The sequence below is a fragment of the Simochromis diagramma genome, unplaced genomic scaffold, assembly GCF_900408965.1.
Source record: "Simochromis diagramma unplaced genomic scaffold, fSimDia1.1 OVJJ01000685.1, whole genome shotgun sequence".
Classification (NCBI taxonomy): domain Eukaryota; kingdom Metazoa; phylum Chordata; class Actinopteri; order Cichliformes; family Cichlidae; genus Simochromis; species Simochromis diagramma.
In genome coordinates this window covers 7,913,167-7,933,952 of record NW_024387477.1, presented here as the reverse complement: position 1 = coordinate 7,933,952, position 20,786 = coordinate 7,913,167, and the positions used below count along the sequence as shown (strand labels likewise).

Here is a 20,786-nt window from a genome sequence, read left to right as displayed (position 1 = left end):
AACAACAGCAGTGGGAGTCGACAGTTATTCACTTTATGCTTTCTTTCTTGGTATAACGTGCTGTAAGGCACCCATAGACTGCATAACAGACGTTTAAGTACGGTTATTGAATGCAGCATTGTGTAAACAGTGACACCCAGTGGTTACAATATATAATATGAGGTTGTTGCAGTACCATGTCCTGCCTCGGGGAGGCGCTTAAAACAACAGGAAAACCAGTAGAGGGAGGAGCGAGCGCTGCTGCAGGTCTCCTCACTGAGCTAACTAAAGTCCACAATCAAGCTAGTTAGCGGGAGCGTTGTGGTAAACGCTAGCGGTAATGCACTAGCAGTAAGAGACCATGGACTAGCTCGCCGCTCAGTAAGATAACTCCAGAGGGTTATTGCACCGTCTCGACAATCACTATCATCACGCAGTAGAGCGTTTCACCTGGATGTAATTAGCTTCTTCATTCATGCTGGTCCACGGGGGATTTTGAGCTGTGAGTGGCGGGCAAGCTCAGTCATCTGCTCGCAGGGGACAACACGGCTCAGTCACCGGTACGTTTGTTTTGTTGATAGCGTGCTAGCTGGCTAACAGTAACCAAGGGAGTTCAAATGTTAACGTTTGAAGAGATATAAGAGGTGTGACGGAGCCGCAGTTGCAAGGATGCACTCGTAGTGTATACATACATGTACACATAAATAAAGTGAGAAGCGACAGGGAACTAGCGTGCTTCCGAGTACTGAAAGCTTTGTGAAGTAGTCAGAGAACGCTAACATATGTGTTTGTGTCACTTTTACGCTATTGAACCTCTGTTGTGTTGCTCAGGAGCCACCAGGTCCTAGTTTAATGGCTGTAGTCATTTAGAGTTTTTATGGGCACAATGTTAACTGAATGTTTCTCCTATCAGAGCAGCAGTATGGTGGTCCCGGACAGTGCCAGCGTGGTGCCTCAGCCTGACAATGGTAGTCCGACTGGCCTCACGGAAAACTCCGAGCCGGGGTGCGAGGTGGCAGGAGAGGGAGGTCAAGACCTGGCAGGGGTGGAGCTGGAGGAGGTCCGAAAGCTGCAGGAGCTTGTGCGCAGGTTGGAGGTCCAGAATGAGACCCTGCGCAACAGGGGAAGCAAGACCGTCATCCACAGAGGAGCAAACAGTAACCTCACAGCTGCTGTCAACATCAACGAGAGGCTGGCTTGTGAAGAGGTGACAAACTCCCACCTCAGATTGGAGCACAGCAGCAGCCAGCTGGACAGCAGGGACTTGATGCTGTCACCTCCTCAGGACAGCAGCAGTGGAGAGGAGATGTCCCCCTTGCCTGTGGCTAGCAGGCTGGAGGAAGAGGATGATGAGGAAGAGGAGGATCGGGGTCTGTGTGGCGGCTTCCTAAAGTTGACCAGCAGCAACGGAGCAGCACAGTCTCAGGGCCAGAGCCAGACGCCGGAGAGCCCGTCTCAGGAAAGTTATGAGTCAGAGACACTTGCAGAGAGCGACTCAGGGGTGGACCAAACTGCACTGGATGAAGTGGATGTCCTAGATTTGGATGATGAGTGTGCAGACATAGAGGACGAGGAGAGCTGGTACGTCTCATTATCGGCAATGCTTTCTCTGGGTGTGCTTTGATCCCACTTGTTTGGGTACAGCCGGCATCTATTTGTGGCTTTAACTGTGTGGCTAAACATGTGCAGCAGAGATGGGGATAAAAAGTGATGTTCGTACAGCAGCAGCAGCTGCGAAGAGTTACCTCCAGGGGAAGCTGAGCTCTGAAGTCACATTTAAAGTTTCAGTCTATAGGTAGAGGAGCCCCTTTAGCCACATGAGTCATTTGTGCCTTTTCATTTTAACCTCTGAATTCTTTAGTGTGATACTCCCCCACAGGGCAGTGACTGTGTAGCATGAGGCTGTTTGGGTTTAAAATTAGACTCGATTCTGAGTTGATGCAGAAACTGTGGTTATTTCTTATCCCACACAAACAAAGTGTATTTAAAAGCTCAAGTCGACACCTACTCCGATTATCTTTTTGTAAGCAGGAGAGAAAGTATACAGATTCTTAGCATTTCGACAAGGCATAAAATATTCAAGCGCAATTAGGAGAAAGTAAAAGAAAGCAGAGTCAGTGGGGAGTTGTTTCTTCTGTCTCATATTTAACCTTTAGTTCTCAGACTCGAGTGACATGTCTGCTACCTGTTTGACAGCTTAGTCAAACACAAAGGATGTTCTTTTTTTTAGTTCTAGCTGTCTGAATCAAGCATAAATAAAAAAAGGTCTTGTATCAGGTGAAAGACTATCCTGTTTATTAAAAAAGAGACCACTAATTTGACTTAACCCAGTCAGAATAAAAAGGATATATCTGGATGTAATTAATATTCAGCCTTTTAAAGCCTGATCTGTTTTGAACCAGTGTGACCTTTACTTGTTTTGTTTAATTGGCTGATAGCAATTACCTAAAAATAACATTAATATGGGGCTATGCAGGAGATCAGTCTAGACATGAGTGTTCATTCTGTCTCACAGTATTGTCCTAAACAGATAGCATATTGTGTTCACTTTAGCAACTGAGGATCTGGGGATTTAACAGCCAGACCACTCATGACTTATTTTCAGTTTTACATAATTAGCCATACCATATGTGCTTTGTGGGGTTATCATAGCCAAAACATTAAGTAATCCTAAACAGCAGCATAATCTGATCTGCTCCGGGCTGAGTGGGTCCGCGTGGCTGAACTACTTTGGTTGGGATTGCACAGCATGTGATTTGAGCCCCCCCCCCCTTCCACCCTGTGTAATCACACCAGAACAGGGGGCCAAAACAGAAGGCAGCTACTGCAGTACTTTTATATTTATTGTTTTGAACCATTACTTTGTGAAAAGATTAGTAAAAGAAAACCATATTCTTGGGACAACATTTGAACTCACCAAGTTGGGTAATTTCTTTCTGGCATGTTTGTTTACTTGTTTTAAAAAAACTAGTTCAGACTCATAAAACTCAGGGGCCTTGGCTTCAGTGCTCCTAACTTGCACTTGTCACGCTGACACAGTGGAGCAGTGACAAAGGCTGTTGCTTCTCTCGACTGTGAAAGCATAAATATGACACAGCTGAATATGTTTTGTTATAATATCACTTTGGGGTTTATTTACAGTTATTACAGGATTGGTTTAAAAGTGTAAGAGACTCCTCAGTGCCAACATTGTGTTACGGCAGCTGTTGCCAGTGTCCTGCATAAATGGCAATAGCAACATTGTGAGCAAAACCGCACTGTGAATGGATCAAAAGCAAACAACATTGTTCTGCATCAAACAGCGGGTTTGTGCTTCTACTAAGAACCACCCTCCCCTCCTCTCCCTGCGCAGAGAAGCACGGCTTCTCTGCGCAGGACGTGTGACCTGAATATTGCTTCCTGCATTGTCGTTCATTCCAGTGGGAAATGGGGTCCTTTTGTGTTTGCCCAAATGGGAAGATGATTTGTAGCTGATTGGTCCAGAACCAGTCAGTTTGGGCCCTTTTGTGTATCCGACTCAAAGCATCAGCCCATGTGATCAGCCACTTCAAAGCTTGTGGTGACTAAATGGCTGTTTGCTCTCACTAAGGCAACGTTGGACACATTGCGGAGGAAGCGTCTGACACTGCAGCTGCATAAAACTCATTTTTGGCTGACACTTTTTTCCTTAGTGGATATTTCTCATGTGTTTTTCATGCTGTAGAATGTAGCTCAAAATGATAGCGGGACTAAAAGCCACAAAACCGTTCCATCCACATCTGTGCTCAGCTGCTAATCTGAGTTTGACTCCGTGTTTTAGGCGTCTTTGGATGTGAATTTTGCATTTAACCAAAAGGAAATGAGGCAAATGTAAATTCAAGGTTGGTTCCGGCTTAAGCTGTGATAAAGATGTTCACAAGTACCTGCTTGAGATGATTTCCCACTCACTGTTTGCTTTGATTACATCATTGAAGTCAAACACACAGTAACAGCCTGGTTGTTTGATGTGGGATCTTTGCTGCAGGATACTGTCCTTCTGTTGGGGAAAACACTGGGTGGCTGGGCGTTAGCATATCATGTGCAATCTAAGGAGAAAAAAACCATTCTGTTTTACATGGCTTTCACATCCACTCTTACCTTGCATAGCTCACACAGCAGCAGTTCACACTAATCTCCAGCTTGCTCCTATTTAAATGTTCTGCTTCTCAAATCCTGGCAAACACTGCAGCATGAAAGCATGATCAATATGAGAAGGATTAGACTGACTTCTTTATTCTCACTACTCTTCATTTCCCACATTTAGTGATATGTTTTTCTCTTGTGTGCTGCTTCTCTACAGGTTATATGTGTCTCCTAAAAAGCAGGTAGCAGATCCAGGGCCAGACTCTCCACTGAAGTGGTGTCGGCAGGTCCTTGACCATCGCAGCCCCGAGACCGAGATGGCTTGCCGGACTCTGATCAGTCGCTTGGACCAGAGTATGCAATTAGGATAGTTTACTATAACTGAAGAAAGTCTACTTTGTTTTTGTTTTTTTTTTCTTAAGAGTGCTGCATGGATGATGCATTTTTGTAGGGCCGATCCGGAAGTTAGCTTCTCCCTTTTTCCATGGCTTAAAGTGTTGTGCAGAAAATAGAGCCTGTGGGAACGCAGTCACCAAAAGTAAAACACTAATGTTAGGCTATAAAAAACAACAACAACAACCACTTTACCATCACCAGTGCTGAACTGTGTTCAGTGGGATTACTTTTAATGTCTTCCACAATTTCTGTAGTCTTAGTTAGCCATTTGTGAGCAGGCATCTTGTTCTGGACAAATTAAGGCTTGAAAATTTAGGAGTGGGATATTTATTCACATATTTATGTTTAGAACAAAATGTGAAAATGTCTAAAGCCTCTGCTAACCACAGAAGGTCTTTCCTTATTCTGCAGCGCTCTATTCACCCTCAGGTGCCAATGCTTAGATTACCAATCTTTCACGCTGTTGAACACTTTAAGCAAAAGAGCTTTGCCTATTCAGTAAATTTAGTATCTGATGGTCTTTGATTTGTATCCCTGCCGTATGGTTAGATTATGGTTCAGCAGCACGTAGGCAGCTTCGGCCTGCCAATCTACCTGCAGTTTGGTAGATGGGTGCTGTGTCAATAATATGTGGTACAACCGGTCCGTGGGCAATACTTGCTTATGCTGTTGTTAGTTCACCAGCCATCTATGGAGAAGAGCAAAGTTTTAAAATGCAGACAGCTGAAGTGAAAGAGTTTCACTGCAGTCACTGTCTGTACTTTTCTTACTCTTTTCTCCACACTTCTCCCATTCCTGGTGAACTTCACTATCATGTTCTGGCTCACTTGTTAACCAATTGACGTTTGACCGTCATCCACGTCGAGCAATGTGCATTTGGGGTTTTGGTAGACTACACGAGAACAGTGTGTAGGCAAATACCAAAGCAGACGGACACAACTGTGAACGGTGGTAGAATAAATTAAGCATTAGAAATTCTAGGTCTAAACCAAGGTTCAGGCACGTCATTCAACACATTTAGCACCCCAACTTTACTTACTGCTTACCCCTGCTGTGCACAGGGCTGTATAACAAAGCCTAAACACTGGCCGTGAATCTTACTACGCCTTTCAGTGTGGATAGAAGTTTGCATCTGATCCGAAACACCACATTCATTATTAAACCTGCGAGCAGCTCCCTCATCTTACCTGCTGCAAAACCTGAACAGCAAAGCTATTCACACCAAGGCTGAATGACTACATGAAGTCATGGGTGGGATTGGATTACCTTCCTCCCGGAACAGCTCGTGTTTTTAAATGCCAGCACCAGGCCACGTATCCACCTGGATCATTCAAGCTTCAGAACAAGTCATTTAGCATGCGAGGTGCATGAATCAAGTTTTTAAGAAAAAAAACAAACAAACAAAACAAGAATTTAATTGAGAAATTTTAACTATTGTGAGAGCTTTTTCTGAGGACATTTTACAAGTAACTTGATAGTGTCACATTGTGTATACAATAAGTACTGGTGTATTTTCCTTCCTGAGAACATGTGATATCTCCTGCCCTGTCGCCCGCAGCATCTCGATGGAGGAACATGTACAGCAGTCCATCAGAGGCGGGCTCGGCGGGCTCAGGCCTGATCTCTCCTGGGTACCACAAATCAACTAACAAATCCCTACTAACCTGTGGCAGTTCAGGTATGGCATGACATTAACACACAGCGCTTCTCATTTTCCCTACAACACAACAGTGAGAATAACATCAGTTACTGTAAGGATGTGGGTCTCACAGCGGTCTGACTGGTTAATTTTAAGGACTGCTTTAGCATTTTTGCATGTTTGAGCTATTTTACATATACTTTACATCGCTGCAAACCATTCTTCAAAGGTTTCTGTAAATGTTTATTTCATTTAATAACTGTTATGGATAAAATTTGCAAATACGGTCAGAAACAGTCGATGGGCATTTGTCCACACTACATTTGTGTGCAGCAGTCACTTTGGTTATTTAATGGTATTAATTCCTTATCTTAAGTATATTAACTTCTCTTATTAAATTAAATCAAGTTGATCTGAGCCTCAAATAAGCTAAAACTAAGGTGTGCCCTGCAGATAACACTGGTGTCCTTTGGAATATGGTTAGTAATTATGTAAAGTGTATGTTGTTTGTGCTCCCGGGTGGGACACACACACACACAGACACACAATGACAGTGTTAACATATGTAATATGTATGGTATGCATAATTTTGTTCCTTGAACATGTGATTGCAGTTGTAATAGTTGCTTTGCACATCATTTCTCACAGTTTTTTCAGCCCAGCAATGTCAGTATTGCTGTGGAAACTCCTTTAATAACAAATCTTTGCGTGAACTTGAAAGTGCTTGGAGTATGTGTGGTGATTCTATCTAATGCCAGACTTTTTACATAACCAAATGCTGCTGGGTGATGTCGTCTCGCATTCATCAGGCATGTGTCAGGCTGAACTTTGGCTACAGCTTCCCAGGGCATCATCAGCAGACTGGGCTTTATAGATCAGTGCTGTAGAACAGGCTGTGGGGAGACAAACTAATGTCATACTGTTAATTCTAAAATTGTGGGCCCACTTAGATAAAATGCATATTTATTTTGTGATCTTGATGAAAGGTAGTACTGCATGCATTAGCCTGGGTCTGTTGCGTTATACCTCACAAAGCTCCATTTTTATCAGCCTGATTTTATGCTGATCAGCTAATGTCATGTTTAAAGTTGCCACTATCAGTATGCATAAGAATTTAAATATCTTGCTGTATTAGTGAGTCATAAGGAAGTAGTAGGTTTTGGCTGTGGTCAGTATTCTGTCTATATTCTGTCTATATCGGTGTAATTCAGCTTACTCTAACAGGTATTCTGCTTTGTTTAAAGGCGCCACAAGCATGCCCTCAGCCCTGAGTTCCCAGTCCTCCATAGACAGCGAGCTCAGCACATCAGATGACTCCATCTCAATGGGATACAAGCTGCAGGATCTCACAGACGTCCAGATCATGGCTCGTTTACAGGAAGAGAGTGAGTGTAGAAAGGTTATAGCATTTTGAGTGGCATCAGCTGATTATTTGCATTTCTAGACGTCAGAGTCTCATCTGCAAAACTGAGTTTTGCTTGACTTTTAAGTTGTTTCATTTTGACCTGGTATTTCCGGCTCCAGGTCTGAGGCAGGATTGTGCTTCTAGCTCAGCATCTGCATCGCGCCGCAGCTCCACAGCGTCTCTGCAGTCCTTGCGCCGGGGCGGTACATACAGCGACCAGGAGTTTGACACTTACAGCCTGGAAGATGAAGAGGATGACTTCTCCATGCCCCAGCGACGGCATCGTTTCACCCCTTCGCCATTAGGCTCACCACGGTGCCTCTCTCCCTCGACTTCTAACCACGGTCAGGAATACAGCAGCCATCTCAGGGCCCCACGCACAAAAGGACCCAGGCGGTCTCTCCAGGGCCCCAGTGCAGAGCTGCTTAAATTTGCAAAGAGTGAGGGTAGGCTATAACCAGTGATACTTAAGCAGTTTTACTCTAGATAAGGGACAGCCATGGAGATTCTTCTGTTGTGACAATATACATTTGATTGTAGTTAAGAGTGTGTGTGTGTGTGTGTGTGTGTGTTCCAGAGGAGTTGAGGCACAGCATGCCTAATCTGGCTCCCCGCACCAGCCTACGTTCCCTGGAGGCAGTCAGAAACAGCCGCAGCATGGAGGCTAACCTCCAGAGCTCTGGCAACCGCATGTCTCCCCTGACTCACTCCCCCTCCACAGGTAACCCCTCCTCACCTGGTCCCCACCACTCCTTAACATACTTTGTCCTACATTTCCTTAGAGATAACTCTTTGTGGTGTCACTTTAATCCTACAATTTAACCTGATCTTCACCTCTGCATGATCACAGGAAGAGTTTGACCAAAATATATGTCTTTGAAGATCATGAGCAATGTTGCAGCACAGGGCCTGTTTTTATTTAGGAATTCATATATTCTATTATTTATCAGTCTAACTCTGACAGTACCATGCAAGCCATCATCTATAGGTTTTCACTGGATACTTGGTACTTTTTTAGTACCTACTTGGCTGGGGTTCCAAGCGATCTACGAGGTCACATCCAAATGTGACCTCAGCAGATTGCACGTCACCGATTGGCTAATCAGCGGCATCACTTGATGAGTCATGGGAGGGTCTATATCATAAAAAGGAAACTTTTCATGAAGTTTCCTTTTCAAAACCCGTCAACGAGGAAAACCGCTACAAATAAACGACACTGCGGTCCATGAGTCTGACGAAAAGCCACAGACTAAGCAGCAGGTATAGCATCGCCTCGAGGTGCTACATTGTTGTAGAGCTCGTGTCGCATACAAGTGATGTCACGGGATGTTTGCCCGTGTTGCTATAACGACCCCATGCACATTAGGTGGTACTCAATTGTAATGGAATACGGTTTGCGTCAAGCTGATCCGAGCAGGTACTAATGGAAAAAGGGTATACACTATTGGTCACAGCTACTTGCAGTTCCACAATTCTTTCCTCACCCTCTTCCCTGACATCCCCAGGTAACTTCCTTTCCATTCACCTGCTACATGACTGCACCACTACTCTGATAATTCAGTACTGTTTCCCTAAGCTTGTCTACAACTCCCGTGTACAACAAATGGCCTTACAGTAGCTTTTATTTACTGAAATTGTCTTAACGAAGTCATCTGGATTGAGATTTTGTTCTGTCACTCAAGGTATGGTTTGCAGTCGGCTGCGAAGCAGTGGCCAGTCTCCTCTCTCCCTGCGGACTCCAGTTAAAGCCGTCACTCCCGTGGGCTCTTTGGCAGGTGGTCGTCAGACTTCCAGAGGCCTACCTGTTGTCCAAGGACAACAGGCAGGAGGGAGCCGCAGGGTCCAGTCGCCAGGTTCTGCTAATGGAGGAAGCTACGTGCCCGGCAGGGCTTCAGTTGGAACCGGGAGGCCCGGGGTAGGACGAGGTCAGGCTGCGTCTTCAGCCTCCACTAGAAGTAAACTTTCACAGCCTCAGAGGAGGTGAGTGCTCCAAAAACACTCTTAAAGGAGCTCTGTGTAATTTCAGGAAATCCCTCAGCTGCAAAGTGAACTGCAGTTAGTGTTCTACTACTCGTGGTTGCACACAGCTCATGCTTTCAGTCTGTGTGCAAACTAAGCACTAAAAACAGTGCAGTGTAGTAGTGCACATTTAAGGAATGGTGAGATGATGATGAGTATTTCCCATTATGCTATAGATACTTGGTTTCTTCTGTGAATTGAGACTAAGCTCGTCTTTTATTGACAGGTCTTTGGGCATGGCCAAAATCTCAGATGAGTCCTGGAAAGATGGCTGCTACTGAGGTCTCCTGGCAATGAAGGATGTTCACTGCTGCAAACATCACCCCGACTTCTCCCCGTTACCTCTAAATACAAAGAAAAACAGTCACTGTGTTCACAAATGTGTCATACAACCTCTGCCCCCCCCCCCTTATTTCAGACTGGAGCGCTGGGCTGCACTGGATTTGTAGTTAATCTCTTTCCCTCGCATGAAACACTGTCAACCCACACAAAGAGAGGATGTGTAGGCAGACAGGAAGACATGTGCACACTCGACTTGTTAATACGGACCAAATCTGAGCTTCCAGAAGATATGCTTGTGTCAACTTTACTTATTTTTCTATGGTATTTGTGAGAAACTGCTGGAATATTAAGGGGTGTATTACTGTTCTGTTGATGTAATTGATATGAAGACAGTTTAAATGAAGATTTTTGCCAGTCTGTTCATTATCTGTGACTTACTCTAGATGAAGGTGCTGAGTATTGCATGCTTGGTTTTGTTTTTTTCCCTGAGCCCAAATGCCTTCTCTTCATTCTATACCTGCAATATGAGAAAACTTTCATGTCTCCCTACAATTATCTTTGGATTTCTGAATGTTTGAGTGGTTCATAGTGAAAATTATCTTTAGATTTGTGTTGTATTTGTGTTTTGCTGTTTGCTTACACGGCAACACAACTCCTGCAAACCACACTGCCCTTATGAATTATCATAAAGAAGGAAAAAAAACATGGGTTGTGCCAAGGTGCATTAGAGCTGTAATTCCTTAATTCCAAAAGTAATTTTAGGTTGGTAAAGGTACTGTTAAAGAGTTTTCAAAGCATTTTTACTGCATATCTACATTTCAATTTTAGTGTCTGTTGTTGGGAAACCCACTAATAACAAATGTTTATGCACAAAAGGCCTCCTGCCTTAGTCAGCTATGCACCCTCATGAAGAGTGCCTCTGAATAATTAGGAGCTGTTATGAAAACGATTAATAAAGTCTACCCTGAAACTCTAAATGCACTTCTGGTCATATTTAATCCATGTATGTTAAATCGTGGTCTGTTCTGTATGAAAGGCTAATTAGTCACACTATGCAGCACAAGCAATAGCAGCGGCAGTACCGTTACCATGTCCCGGATATTTCCTGGGTGCGTGACCAACCACTTCTCAAATGAGTGCTCAACTACTACCCACCCCTTGTGACAAAATGGCCTACAGGCCTCATCTTCGCAGGCAAAGTCTGAGCGCACACAGTACAAGCACATAAATGTTTATTTTATTTGTTACTGTAGTAATGTTTGAATTTCGCTCCTCTGAGCCCGCTTTAAACATGTCCCGATTAAGAGAATGACTGCGTTAATGTAACTCTGCTCTCTTATGCATGACGCAAATAGTAAGGGATCAGCGGTAAACGAGGCCACGCATTGTCTGCCCCCCGCCCTCCCTCTGCTTGTCAGGAAGCAAGCTGATTGGCCGAGGCCTAGCAAAGAGTGCCCGGGGATCCAAAACTGCAGGCCGCACTTAGCTTACCGTCAAAAATAAACCAAAAAAATAACAGACAAATCCGAGAAGGGGGAGAAACGCCGATAGAGTCAGAAGACAACGTTATCAGGTAAAATTATTCTGAGTCGATCAAAAACGAGTGTGGAATAAGACGCATGGGCCCAGTTGGACGTAGCGGGCCTCTTTCAGCCTTTTCGAAAAACAACATGGAAGATAATGCGGCACAAGCTGCACCACCTAGCTTAGCAGGCTAGCTAGCTGACCGGACGGCAGTCGCCGCACAAAACAGAGCGAATTGCAAAACTAGTGATCTCATTGGTCATCGTGGTTTGTTGTATGCGTTTGGGACTACATATGCATTATAACGTTATGTGTAACCGTTGCTTACATCGACGCATTGGACTGGTTATCGCGCTCCTTGAATTAGCCTTTATGCTAAAACAAAATGGCGCTTTGAGACTCAGCCCTAGCTTCCTTGCTAGTTAGCTCCGGTGGGTGGAGGGCGGTAGCCATTGCATAACTGTGGTAGTTTCAGTGGCGGCCATAAACTCGGGAGCATATGTGATTTTTGTGTAGATACTTAACACTTCAGAAACGATTAGTGCAACGGAACTGCATTTGGTTTTTTTTTTTTACCCCAAAAGGATAAATATGTGAAAACTAACAGCCACAACACCGCTACAGACCGCTGTAAATACATTTGCTTCATTTTAAATCGTCATGTGACGACAGTGCATTTCCTCCCACGAAATTAAGCAGGAGTCCTTATCCAAAAGCTATCAGAACCGCTGCATGCGAGCTCGCCCGCCCTGCACACTGAGTCTTTTGTCTCTGCTGCGCTCCGGCCATCAGGCTCAACCAGCTCCAGGTGTATATAGCGATCTGTCCTCAGGTTGAAGCTGCATGTAGTACCCCTAATTGGCAGCAGAGGGAGGCAGTGGTCAACAACAACAACGACTGTCCACGGTTTAAAAATAAGTTTGTGTTCTGTATTTAAGGCTTACGGAGGTAGATTTTGCAATAGAGACTAGTGCTTTTCTTATGAACCCAACGCCAAATATTTGTGCATTTCTGCAAAAAATGAACAGCTGGTGTTCAGTTATAATCCCAAGCTCATGTGATAATTGTATTTTCTTTTACTTTGTCAGAATAATTCAGTATCTTGATGGAAGGAAGCACATCAGATATCCTGTTGGTTTTATTGTAAAGATTTTCTGTCGTCAAATGTGAAGGTATGTAATACTAACTGCATTTTTTTCCCTTTCGGTTTTATTTTTAGCAGTGTATATGTAGTAAAGGTTAATGTAATCTGTGCTGCAATTTTCAGTCTGTTTTTACGGAGTGAAGACATGGATCAAGGAGGAGGGGTGTTAGAGCTGCACACTCAAGAGCTGAAGATGCCCCATGCTATGATCATGCAAGATTTTGGTAGGCGAATTAGCAAGAGAAATTAATACACGTGTTGTATTTGACATTTAGCTAGAGCAGGGTGATATGACCAAAAATATTTTATCACGATATACATTTGGAAATTTGCGATAACGATATAATTGACACGAGACAAAATACTGTACAACTCCACAACTTTATTAGTGCAAACCCCCCCCCCCCCCCCATCAATGTATTTTCACTTAAACAAGCAGCTGTTTTTTATGTGCAAGTTATATAAAAATTTAACAGTGCAAATGCTAATTCCTCGCTGAAAGTTTAACCAAAAGGCATTTCCAGTGGAAATTGGCCGACATATCCTCAGAATAACCATGTATAATATCCACAAAACCTAAAAAGAGGTTATACGCACACAATATGGTAATATTATGTTGAAGCACTACATATCACTCCGCGAGGCGCCTGCGTACAATAGCCTTAATGCTCCGACAATCCATCAAGCGGTGCGGCTTCGTAGCTTAGCAAAGTCGTACTGAAACATTTGACAGATTTTCGAGCGCCGTGTACCACATAAAATCGTTTCGAGGTCAGTAAACACAACCAGAATTCATACATAAGACACACGGGATTATAAGGGGCACTGTCGATTTTCAGAAAAATCAAAGGATTGATTTTAAGTGTGCGGTATTTTCCAAACAACACGATAATATCGACGGCCCGCTAGGATGCTCTACCAAAAATAGTGCTTTGTTGTGTATCTGACAGACGAAAGCTAAACCAGTTCCACACCACTGAAATTGCAGCATTTTTGCAAACCAATTCTGGTTCATCCGTTTCATTCAACGCTCCGGTTTCGCTCTTCTTATTCTCCGTCGCCGCCATGCTTTTTCCGCCATGTGCTTATGAAAACAAAGGCACTGCGCATTAGGGCTGGGCCATATCAATACCGTTCACGGTAATACCGGTATAATTTTGGGCACCGATAGAAAAATGAAATATCGCGATAGAATATGAGTAAAACGCGCATGCGCAGTGCCTTTGTTTTTATACGCACACGTCGGAAAAAGCATGGCGGCGAAAGCAAATCGTTGAATGAAACGGATAAACCAGAATTTAGCTTTCATCCGTCAGGTACACAACAAAGCACTATTTTTGGTAGAGCATGCTAGCGGGCCGTCGTTATTACCGTGTTGTTTGGAAAATACCGCACACTTAAAATCAATCCTTTGATTTTTCTGAAAATCGACAGTGCCCCTTATAATCCCGTGTGTCTTATGTATGAATTCTGGTTGTGTTTACTGACCTCAAAACGATTTTATGTGGTACATGGCGCTCGAAAATCTGTCAAATGTTTTAGTGCGACTTTGCTAAGCTACGAAGCCGCACCGCTTGATGGATTGTCGGAGCATTACGGCTATCATAGGGAGGAGCCTGGCGGAGTGATACGTACTGTGCTTCAACATAATATTACCGTATTGTGTGTGTATAACCTCTTTTTAAGTTTTGTGGATATTATACGTGGTTATGCTGAGGATATGTCGGCCAATTTCCACTGGAAATGCCTTTTGGTTAAACTGTCAGCAAGGAATTTGCATTTGCACTGTTAAAATTTTATATAACTTTAATGCACATAAAACAGCTGCTTGTTTAAATGAAAATATATTGATGGGTTTTTTGGTTTTTTTGCACTAATAAAGTTGTGGAGTTGTAAAGTATTTTGTCTCGTGTCAATTGTATCGTCAGTTATATCGTTATCGCAAATTTCCAAATGTATATCGTGATAAATATTTTTGGTCATATCGCCCTGCTCTACTGCGCATGCATGTTTTACCCATATTGCATCGCGATATTTCATTTTCTTATCGTTGCCCAACATTATACCGGTATTACCGTGAACATATGATGGCCCAGCCCTACATTTCGCTAATATTTAGAGACCAATTTCCCAAAAGGCGCAAGAAACCTGAGTGTCAAGCTAAATAAGGAAGTCAAAGTGACATCACATTGTCATTAGCAAATGTTAATCGTATACTAACAAAAAATGACACTCTTTCACAATTATTTGACTAATATCAAGCTTTAATTGTGATTTTTAAAAACTCTTTATATCATCAGTTGCAGGCATGGGGGGTCTGGCTCACATTGATGGGGAGCACATTGTGGTGTCGGTGCCAGAGGGTATGCTGCTTTCTGATGTCATGACAGACGAGGGCATCCTCCTGGAGCACGGACTTGAGGTGGAAGGTCTGGAGACTCAAGTTGTTCAAGGCCTGGAGACGGAGGTAGTGGAGAGCTTACATGCAGATGTAGAAGGCTTGGAGGCAGAAGTTGTTGAAGGGCTACAGACACAGGTGGTAGAGTTAGAGGCTCAGGTTGTTGAGGGCCTAGAGGGAGAAGTGGAAGTGGAGGGCCTCGAGGCGCAAGTGGTGGAGAGCCTGGAAACTGAGGTTGATGTGGAGGGTCTGGAAGCCCATGTTGTTGAGGGCCTTGAAGAGGAAGTGGAGGTGGAGGGCCTAGAAGCTGAGGTTGTCGAAGGGCTGGAGGTGGATGTGGAAAGTCTGCAGTCTCAAGGTGTGGAGGCCCATGAAATGAGCACTGAAGACATGGTGCCTTCAGAACACAGTGTAATCATGCCTGAAAATATCCTGGGGACTGAAGTTGCGATAGAGGAAGCCCTGGACGCCCATCACCACCATGTTCTGACCTCAGACCTCATACAGGACGCAAACCACCATCATGACGACATGCCAGACCAGGTGTTTGTGGCAGAGCTGCTGTCTGAACACCAGGACAACACACTGGACCACCAGCTTGTGTCTGAAGGGTTGATGGTGACCGAGGCCAATGCCGAGACCATAATCCACGAACAGCTGCCAACTGAGGCTGTTCCCCTACAGACAGATGAGGATGATGATGCAAGGAGTAGCTCCGAGGATTACCTGATGATCTCCTGTAAGATATCTTGGCACATAACACGGCAAAGATTTTTTTATAAAGTTACATTTTTTGCATAACCATTGGTATTTGTTTTTTTTTTTTTAAAGTGGATGAAGTGGGAGAAAAGTTGGACATAGGGGACACTCCCCTTGAGATCAGCACTGAAGTAATGGAAGACAAGGACTCCAAAGAGGAGGATGGCTCTGAGGTCATAAAAGTCTACATCTTTAAAGCTGAAGCAGATGATGATTTGGGTAAATGATCTTCAGTACAGTACATCCAGCCATGTTTGTGTTAAAGGTCATATGGCTCATTGAGTTTTTGGTGTTTTTTTGGGTTTTTTTTCAAGGTGGGACAGAGGTAATAACAGAGGATGATTACCAGAACGGCCATCCTGATTTGGAAGCAGCTTCATCGGGCAGACTGGGAGTTGGCCGTGACAAAATGGTCTACATGGCAGTCAAGAACCATCCAAAGGAAGAAGAGGATGATGAGGATGACAGCGATGATGATGAAGATGAAGACATTGGTATGCCCTTTTTATGAAAGGGTTAGATGGGTAATTTTTCCTAAATTAGTAGTTTGAGATAAAACTATGTTCTATGACTGCTAAAATAGATTATTAAGAGGAAGATGCTATGCTGCAACATTACTGTTTAAATGAGATGCTCAGCAAGATGGTTTGGGGTCAGTATGTGTGGCAAATGTGTTTAAAAGACGACTTAGCAGTCAGAGTTTGTTTTAAAAAGTATCATAGTAGAAATAAGGCAAGGTCATCCATTCTGTTGTTATTGGGGTGTTATGTGTTGCAATGTCTGTGCAGGTAATACAATTGAGCAAGTGAAGAATGGAGCAGCGACACCATTTTTGCAAATCCGTGAGGGACTGGGTGCAAACCGTGCTCTCAAAACCAAATCGAAGAAGAAGAAGAAAGGCGAAACACGGCAGTGTCAGACTGGTAGGATCAGCATGTCATATTGATACTGATACATACCTTAAATTGCTAATTTTTATCTGTGTTGTCACCAAGTCTGAATGTATATAATTTTATCATTCACATTTGAGGAAAACTTAGAATAATAATGGTTGATTGCAATGTTGCATACTCTCTCTTTTTTCAAACTTCTCTGTCCAGCTGTTATCATTGGACCAGATGGGATGCCTTTGACCGTCTACCCTTGCCACATCTGTGGAAAGAAGTTTCGCTCGCGGGGCTTCCTCAAATGCCATATGAAGAACCACCCGGACCATCTGCTCAAGAAGAAGTATCAGTGTACAGACTGCGACTTTACCACCAACAAGAAAATCAGCTTTCACAACCACTTAGAGAGTCATAAGCTCCTGAGCCACAACAATGAGCGATCTCCAGAGTATACCGAGTACGCGCGGCGCTACCATGAGTCTAGCCCACTGGGCTCAGACAAGCTCATTGTCAAGGATCGGGAGCCCAAACTGCATCACTGCAAGTACTGCGATTATGAAACAGCTGAACAGGGCCTGCTCAACCGTCACCTGCTGGCTGTGCACAGTAAGAACTTTGCACATGTGTGTGTTGAGTGCGCCAAAGGCTTCCGTCACCCATCGGAGCTGAAGAAACACATGCGCACCCACACAGGCGAGAAGCCCTACCACTGCCCGCACTGCGAGTTCCGCTGTGCAGACCAGTCCAACTTAAAGACTCATATCAAGAGCAAGCATGGCGCAGATCTGCCTTTCAAGTGCAGCCACTGTCCCCAGGCTTACGCTGATGCACGGGAACTGCAGCGCCACATAGAAATGGTGCAGGGCCACAAGACCCACCAGTGCCCGCACTGTGAGCACAAGAGCACCAACTCCAGTGACCTGAAGAGGCACATTATTTCAGTTCACACCAAGGACTTCCCCCATCAGTGTGACGTGTGCGAGAAAGGCTTTCACAGGCCCTCAGAGTTGAAGAAACACGCGGAAACACACAAAGGCAACAAAGTGCACCAGTGCCGGCATTGTAACTTCAATGCACCCGACACTTTCACCCTGAGTCGCCATATCCTATCCCTGCATACGAAGGACCTACCCTTTAAGTGCAAGCGCTGCCGGCGAGGCTTCCGGCAGCCCGCCGAGCTGAAGAAGCACATGAAAACGCACAGTGGTAGAAAGGTATATCAGTGCCAGTATTGTGAGTATAACAGTACGGACGCTTCTGGCTTCAAACGCCACGTCATCTCTATCCACACCAAGGACTACCCCCACCGCTGCGACTACTGCACCAAGGGCTTTAGGAGGCCTTCAGAGAAGAGCCAGCACATAGCCAGGCATCACAAAGACATGTTGATGTAATGTCATTGCACACAAACACACTCCTCTTTACCGAGTAAATCTGTGTCACACACACCCAGAGGTAATTTTAGTGTATTAACAAAGAAATAATGGATGCAGGCAGTTGATGAAGAAAACAACATTATAATTGCTGTTCTGTGTTCTGTGTCGTTTTGGGTCTAAACCTCCTGCCCCCAGGAGTAAATGCAAGAACACGTTTTAGGATGGGGGTTAAATCTGGAAAAAAAACACAAAAAAAAGACAGTGTGTACACTGAGTGGGACAGTTGTAAATTGTCTTCGGTGGCAGAAAAAAAATCACATATGAACATATATTCAGGGTTTCAAATGTCTATATTTTTATACCCACTCAGCTGAAATGCTGCAAGATGATGACTGTGTCTAGTAAAACAGAAAAGCGGTGTTTTGGGGACGTCATGCTAGTTCTCCAGACGATGTGGAACGACTACATGAGAAGTTTGCCTCCATAGTACCAACTAGTATCTTGACCTCATGAACCAGCTTTTACCCTGACATTTTTTGTTTTTTGTTTTCTAATGCTATCTGGTCTTTAATGAACAGAGCCATTCACAAGTTCAAAATGGGTTCATCACTGATGTTGAGACATAATGCATCTTGAAAAATATGTTTCATTAAATTTAACCGTTGAACTCACATCATTTTGGATTTTCCTCTCAACCCTGAACTCTTGGAGCCCCATTAAACGAATCGTGTATAAAACAGTATAGACTATTTTCAGTTAAATACGTCTTACAAGTTGAATCAGAAATGCTACTCTCTGGTCAGCAGAGTCTAGCATGGAGCAGAAGGGTGGAGTTGGTGTGTTAGAATATCCCTTTAGTGTACACATCTCTGACTGGTGTATTATTATTATAATTATATATGACCTTGACAGATGGTTGGCTTCACATATAATAACCAGTGACGTGGTTGCGTGTGAATGCCACTGTAAGTACGTGTGATGTTACCTATGACACAGATAACCATTTGATAGCAATCATGCCTTACATCCGTTAGTCTTTATCCTTTAAGCACTGATGCACACCGCTAATCAGAAAATAAGTGATTTTTAACTCTCAAACATGCTGTATCAATGCCATTCTCTCAGAGATTATGTGTTTGAGTCAGTAGAAAGCACTTTAATAATTTTGTTTTTGTATTTTAATGACATGTATGAGAGTTTATTATCTGGGGATATGTATAGATAAATAGATAGAAATATCCCAAGATATTAAACACGTACAGAGCTTTGTGAGTGGGTAAAGGTAAAGATTGTTTTTGAGTGTTATCTCTAATGAGCAGCGATCATTACTGCATCACAACTGAATTGTCATTGAAAATGGTGGGTGAAATCGCTTATTGTTTTGTTCTATGGATAAGTGATTGGGTTTTGTGTTTTTGTTTGTGCTCACTAACAAGTTTCCCAGACACTAGCCCTACAATCCCAAATAGCCCGACCCAGTCCCAAGCACGGGATTATTTCCTTCAAGTCATTGCTCATCATATTGGCATTAGTCTTTAAAGTATGCACATATGCTGTCTCCATGAAATTAATTGTGGTATATATTAAAAAAAATCCCTGCATTTCGTGTACCTTAGTCTATATTTTCTTTCAGTCTGATTGTGGATAAACTACTGGTGGGGAAGAACCAAAATAAACAATTATCTTTTTACCCTTTTTGTCCTTTCTGTCTAACAAGAAGGAAATGTTAAAAGCTAACAGGGAAATTTACACACAGCTACTGTATTACCAGTAAATCAGTCTGGCTTTTCTTTATTTTCCACATCAGCGCTTCACCTAGTCTGCGTCTTGCATCCTCGTTTCTCATTAAGGTTTTAATACTCAACTTACTGCCAGGAGTACATGAAGGATTGGTGTTATAACTCGCTATTTATCCAGTTTGCATCAGTCTATGTCTTTATAGGACCTAATGATTATCTGTAGTTGTAGCTGTCTCTTTATCAGTTTCATGTACATAGTGCATTTTCAGTGATTGTACAACCATCAGGCATTAATAGATGATGAAATATGGAGTAAGCTTCAGCAACTCGGGTCTAGAGATTGATTGCTAAAGAGAATTCAAACTTTCTCTGCTTCACGAGCTCGTCATCCCACATAATTGTGCTTAAATGTAGGATTTACTGTGAGAAGGCAGAGCAGCACTGCACTCTCCCAGAATGTATATTTTTCCACTTGTGTCAGCACAGAGAAGCTGAAGAGAAACCTGAGCTCCCTTTGGCCAGGCTGCTTTATTTAGTTGTTTTTTTTTTTTAACTACTACGTCGGGATCCTGCAACTTCAAGAGCCTCTTTAACTTGGCAAGTAGATCTGATACATACTGTACAAGCTGAGATGCTTCAAAGAGCGATCATAGCCTTGTTGGCTTTGTGCAAGGCTGAGACAACTGTGGGGAAAACTACCCGGCGCAGTTGCACAATCCTCAAACATGAGGTGAATCTGAAATAGTCTTCCTCAGCAGGATAGAACCACAGAAGCGAATTTTAGCTTGTTTTATGAACTCGTCGCCTAACAGTCTGCTTATATCTACATCATGTGTGGGTCACAAAACAGGTTTTGTGCACTGAAATAAAAAAACAAAACTAATGGTCCTAGTGCAGTTTTATTATTACAGCAATTTACTGTTATTATAAGCGCCTGAAAGTTAGACAGACTGTAATAGTCTAATTTTTCAAAGAAGCTTTCTTGTCATAATAGAAATAAAAGGTTTAAGAGTGAGCCTATGTGCACAACAGCGAGGCCTTGAACCTAAAACAGCTACATTAATGTCATTACATTGTTGCTTTTCCCATTGTGGTGCTCCCAAAAGGGTATTGTTTGCAAGTTGCTTGCAGAGCTACC

The 20,786-nt window shown here is 43.4% G+C and overlaps 2 protein-coding genes across 3 annotated transcripts; both read left to right on the top strand.

The window, feature by feature from the left end:
• The first annotated feature begins 186 nt into the window (after positions 1-186).
• zgc:66447 (SLAIN motif-containing protein-like) lies at positions 187-10,798 on the top strand. Of its 2 annotated transcripts, none has more exons than XM_040015491.1 (9): positions 187-539; positions 898-1,560; positions 4,298-4,434; positions 6,035-6,154; positions 7,360-7,500; positions 7,640-7,966; positions 8,098-8,241; positions 9,203-9,500; positions 9,766-10,762. In XM_040015491.1, exons 2-9 carry the CDS (start codon positions 902-904, stop codon positions 9,818-9,820), a joined length of 1,881 nt encoding a protein of 626 aa, XP_039871425.1. In that variant the 5' UTR covers positions 187-539; positions 898-901; the 3' UTR covers positions 9,821-10,762. The 2 variants fall into 2 exon arrangements, with proteins under 2 accessions (XP_039871425.1, XP_039871424.1); XM_040015490.1 differs by having other exon boundaries at positions 189-539; positions 893-1,560; positions 9,766-10,798.
• A 464-nt stretch (positions 10,799-11,262) lies between these two features.
• On the top strand, positions 11,263-19,599 carry znf711 (zinc finger protein 711). The gene is made up of 8 exons (XM_040015489.1): positions 11,263-11,394; positions 12,434-12,517; positions 12,613-12,713; positions 14,790-15,626; positions 15,719-15,865; positions 15,961-16,140; positions 16,435-16,569; positions 16,747-19,599. The coding sequence occupies exons 3-8, from the start codon at positions 12,635-12,637 to the stop codon at positions 17,925-17,927; spliced, it is 2,559 nt and encodes an 852-aa protein (XP_039871423.1). The 5' UTR covers positions 11,263-11,394; positions 12,434-12,517; positions 12,613-12,634; the 3' UTR covers positions 17,928-19,599.
• Positions 19,600-20,786: the final 1,187 nt, after the last annotated feature.

Coding starts and splice junctions, on each gene's coding strand:
- zgc:66447 (XM_040015490.1), top strand. CDS start 902: ATGGTGGTCCCGGACAGTGCCAGCGTGGTGCCTCAGCCTGACAATGGT. Junction 6,155..7,359: donor ACTAACCTGTGGCAGTTCAG/GTATGGCATGAC, acceptor CTTTGTTTAAAG/GCGCCACAAGCATGCCCTCA. Junction 7,501..7,639: donor GGCTCGTTTACAGGAAGAGA/GTGAGTGTAGAA, acceptor TTCCGGCTCCAG/GTCTGAGGCAGGATTGTGCT.
- znf711 (XM_040015489.1), top strand. CDS start 12,635: ATGGATCAAGGAGGAGGGGTGTTAGAGCTGCACACTCAAGAGCTGAAG. Junction 12,714..14,789: donor TATGATCATGCAAGATTTTG/GTAGGCGAATTA, acceptor TTATATCATCAG/TTGCAGGCATGGGGGGTCTG. Junction 16,570..16,746: donor AACACGGCAGTGTCAGACTG/GTAGGATCAGCA, acceptor TTCTCTGTCCAG/CTGTTATCATTGGACCAGAT.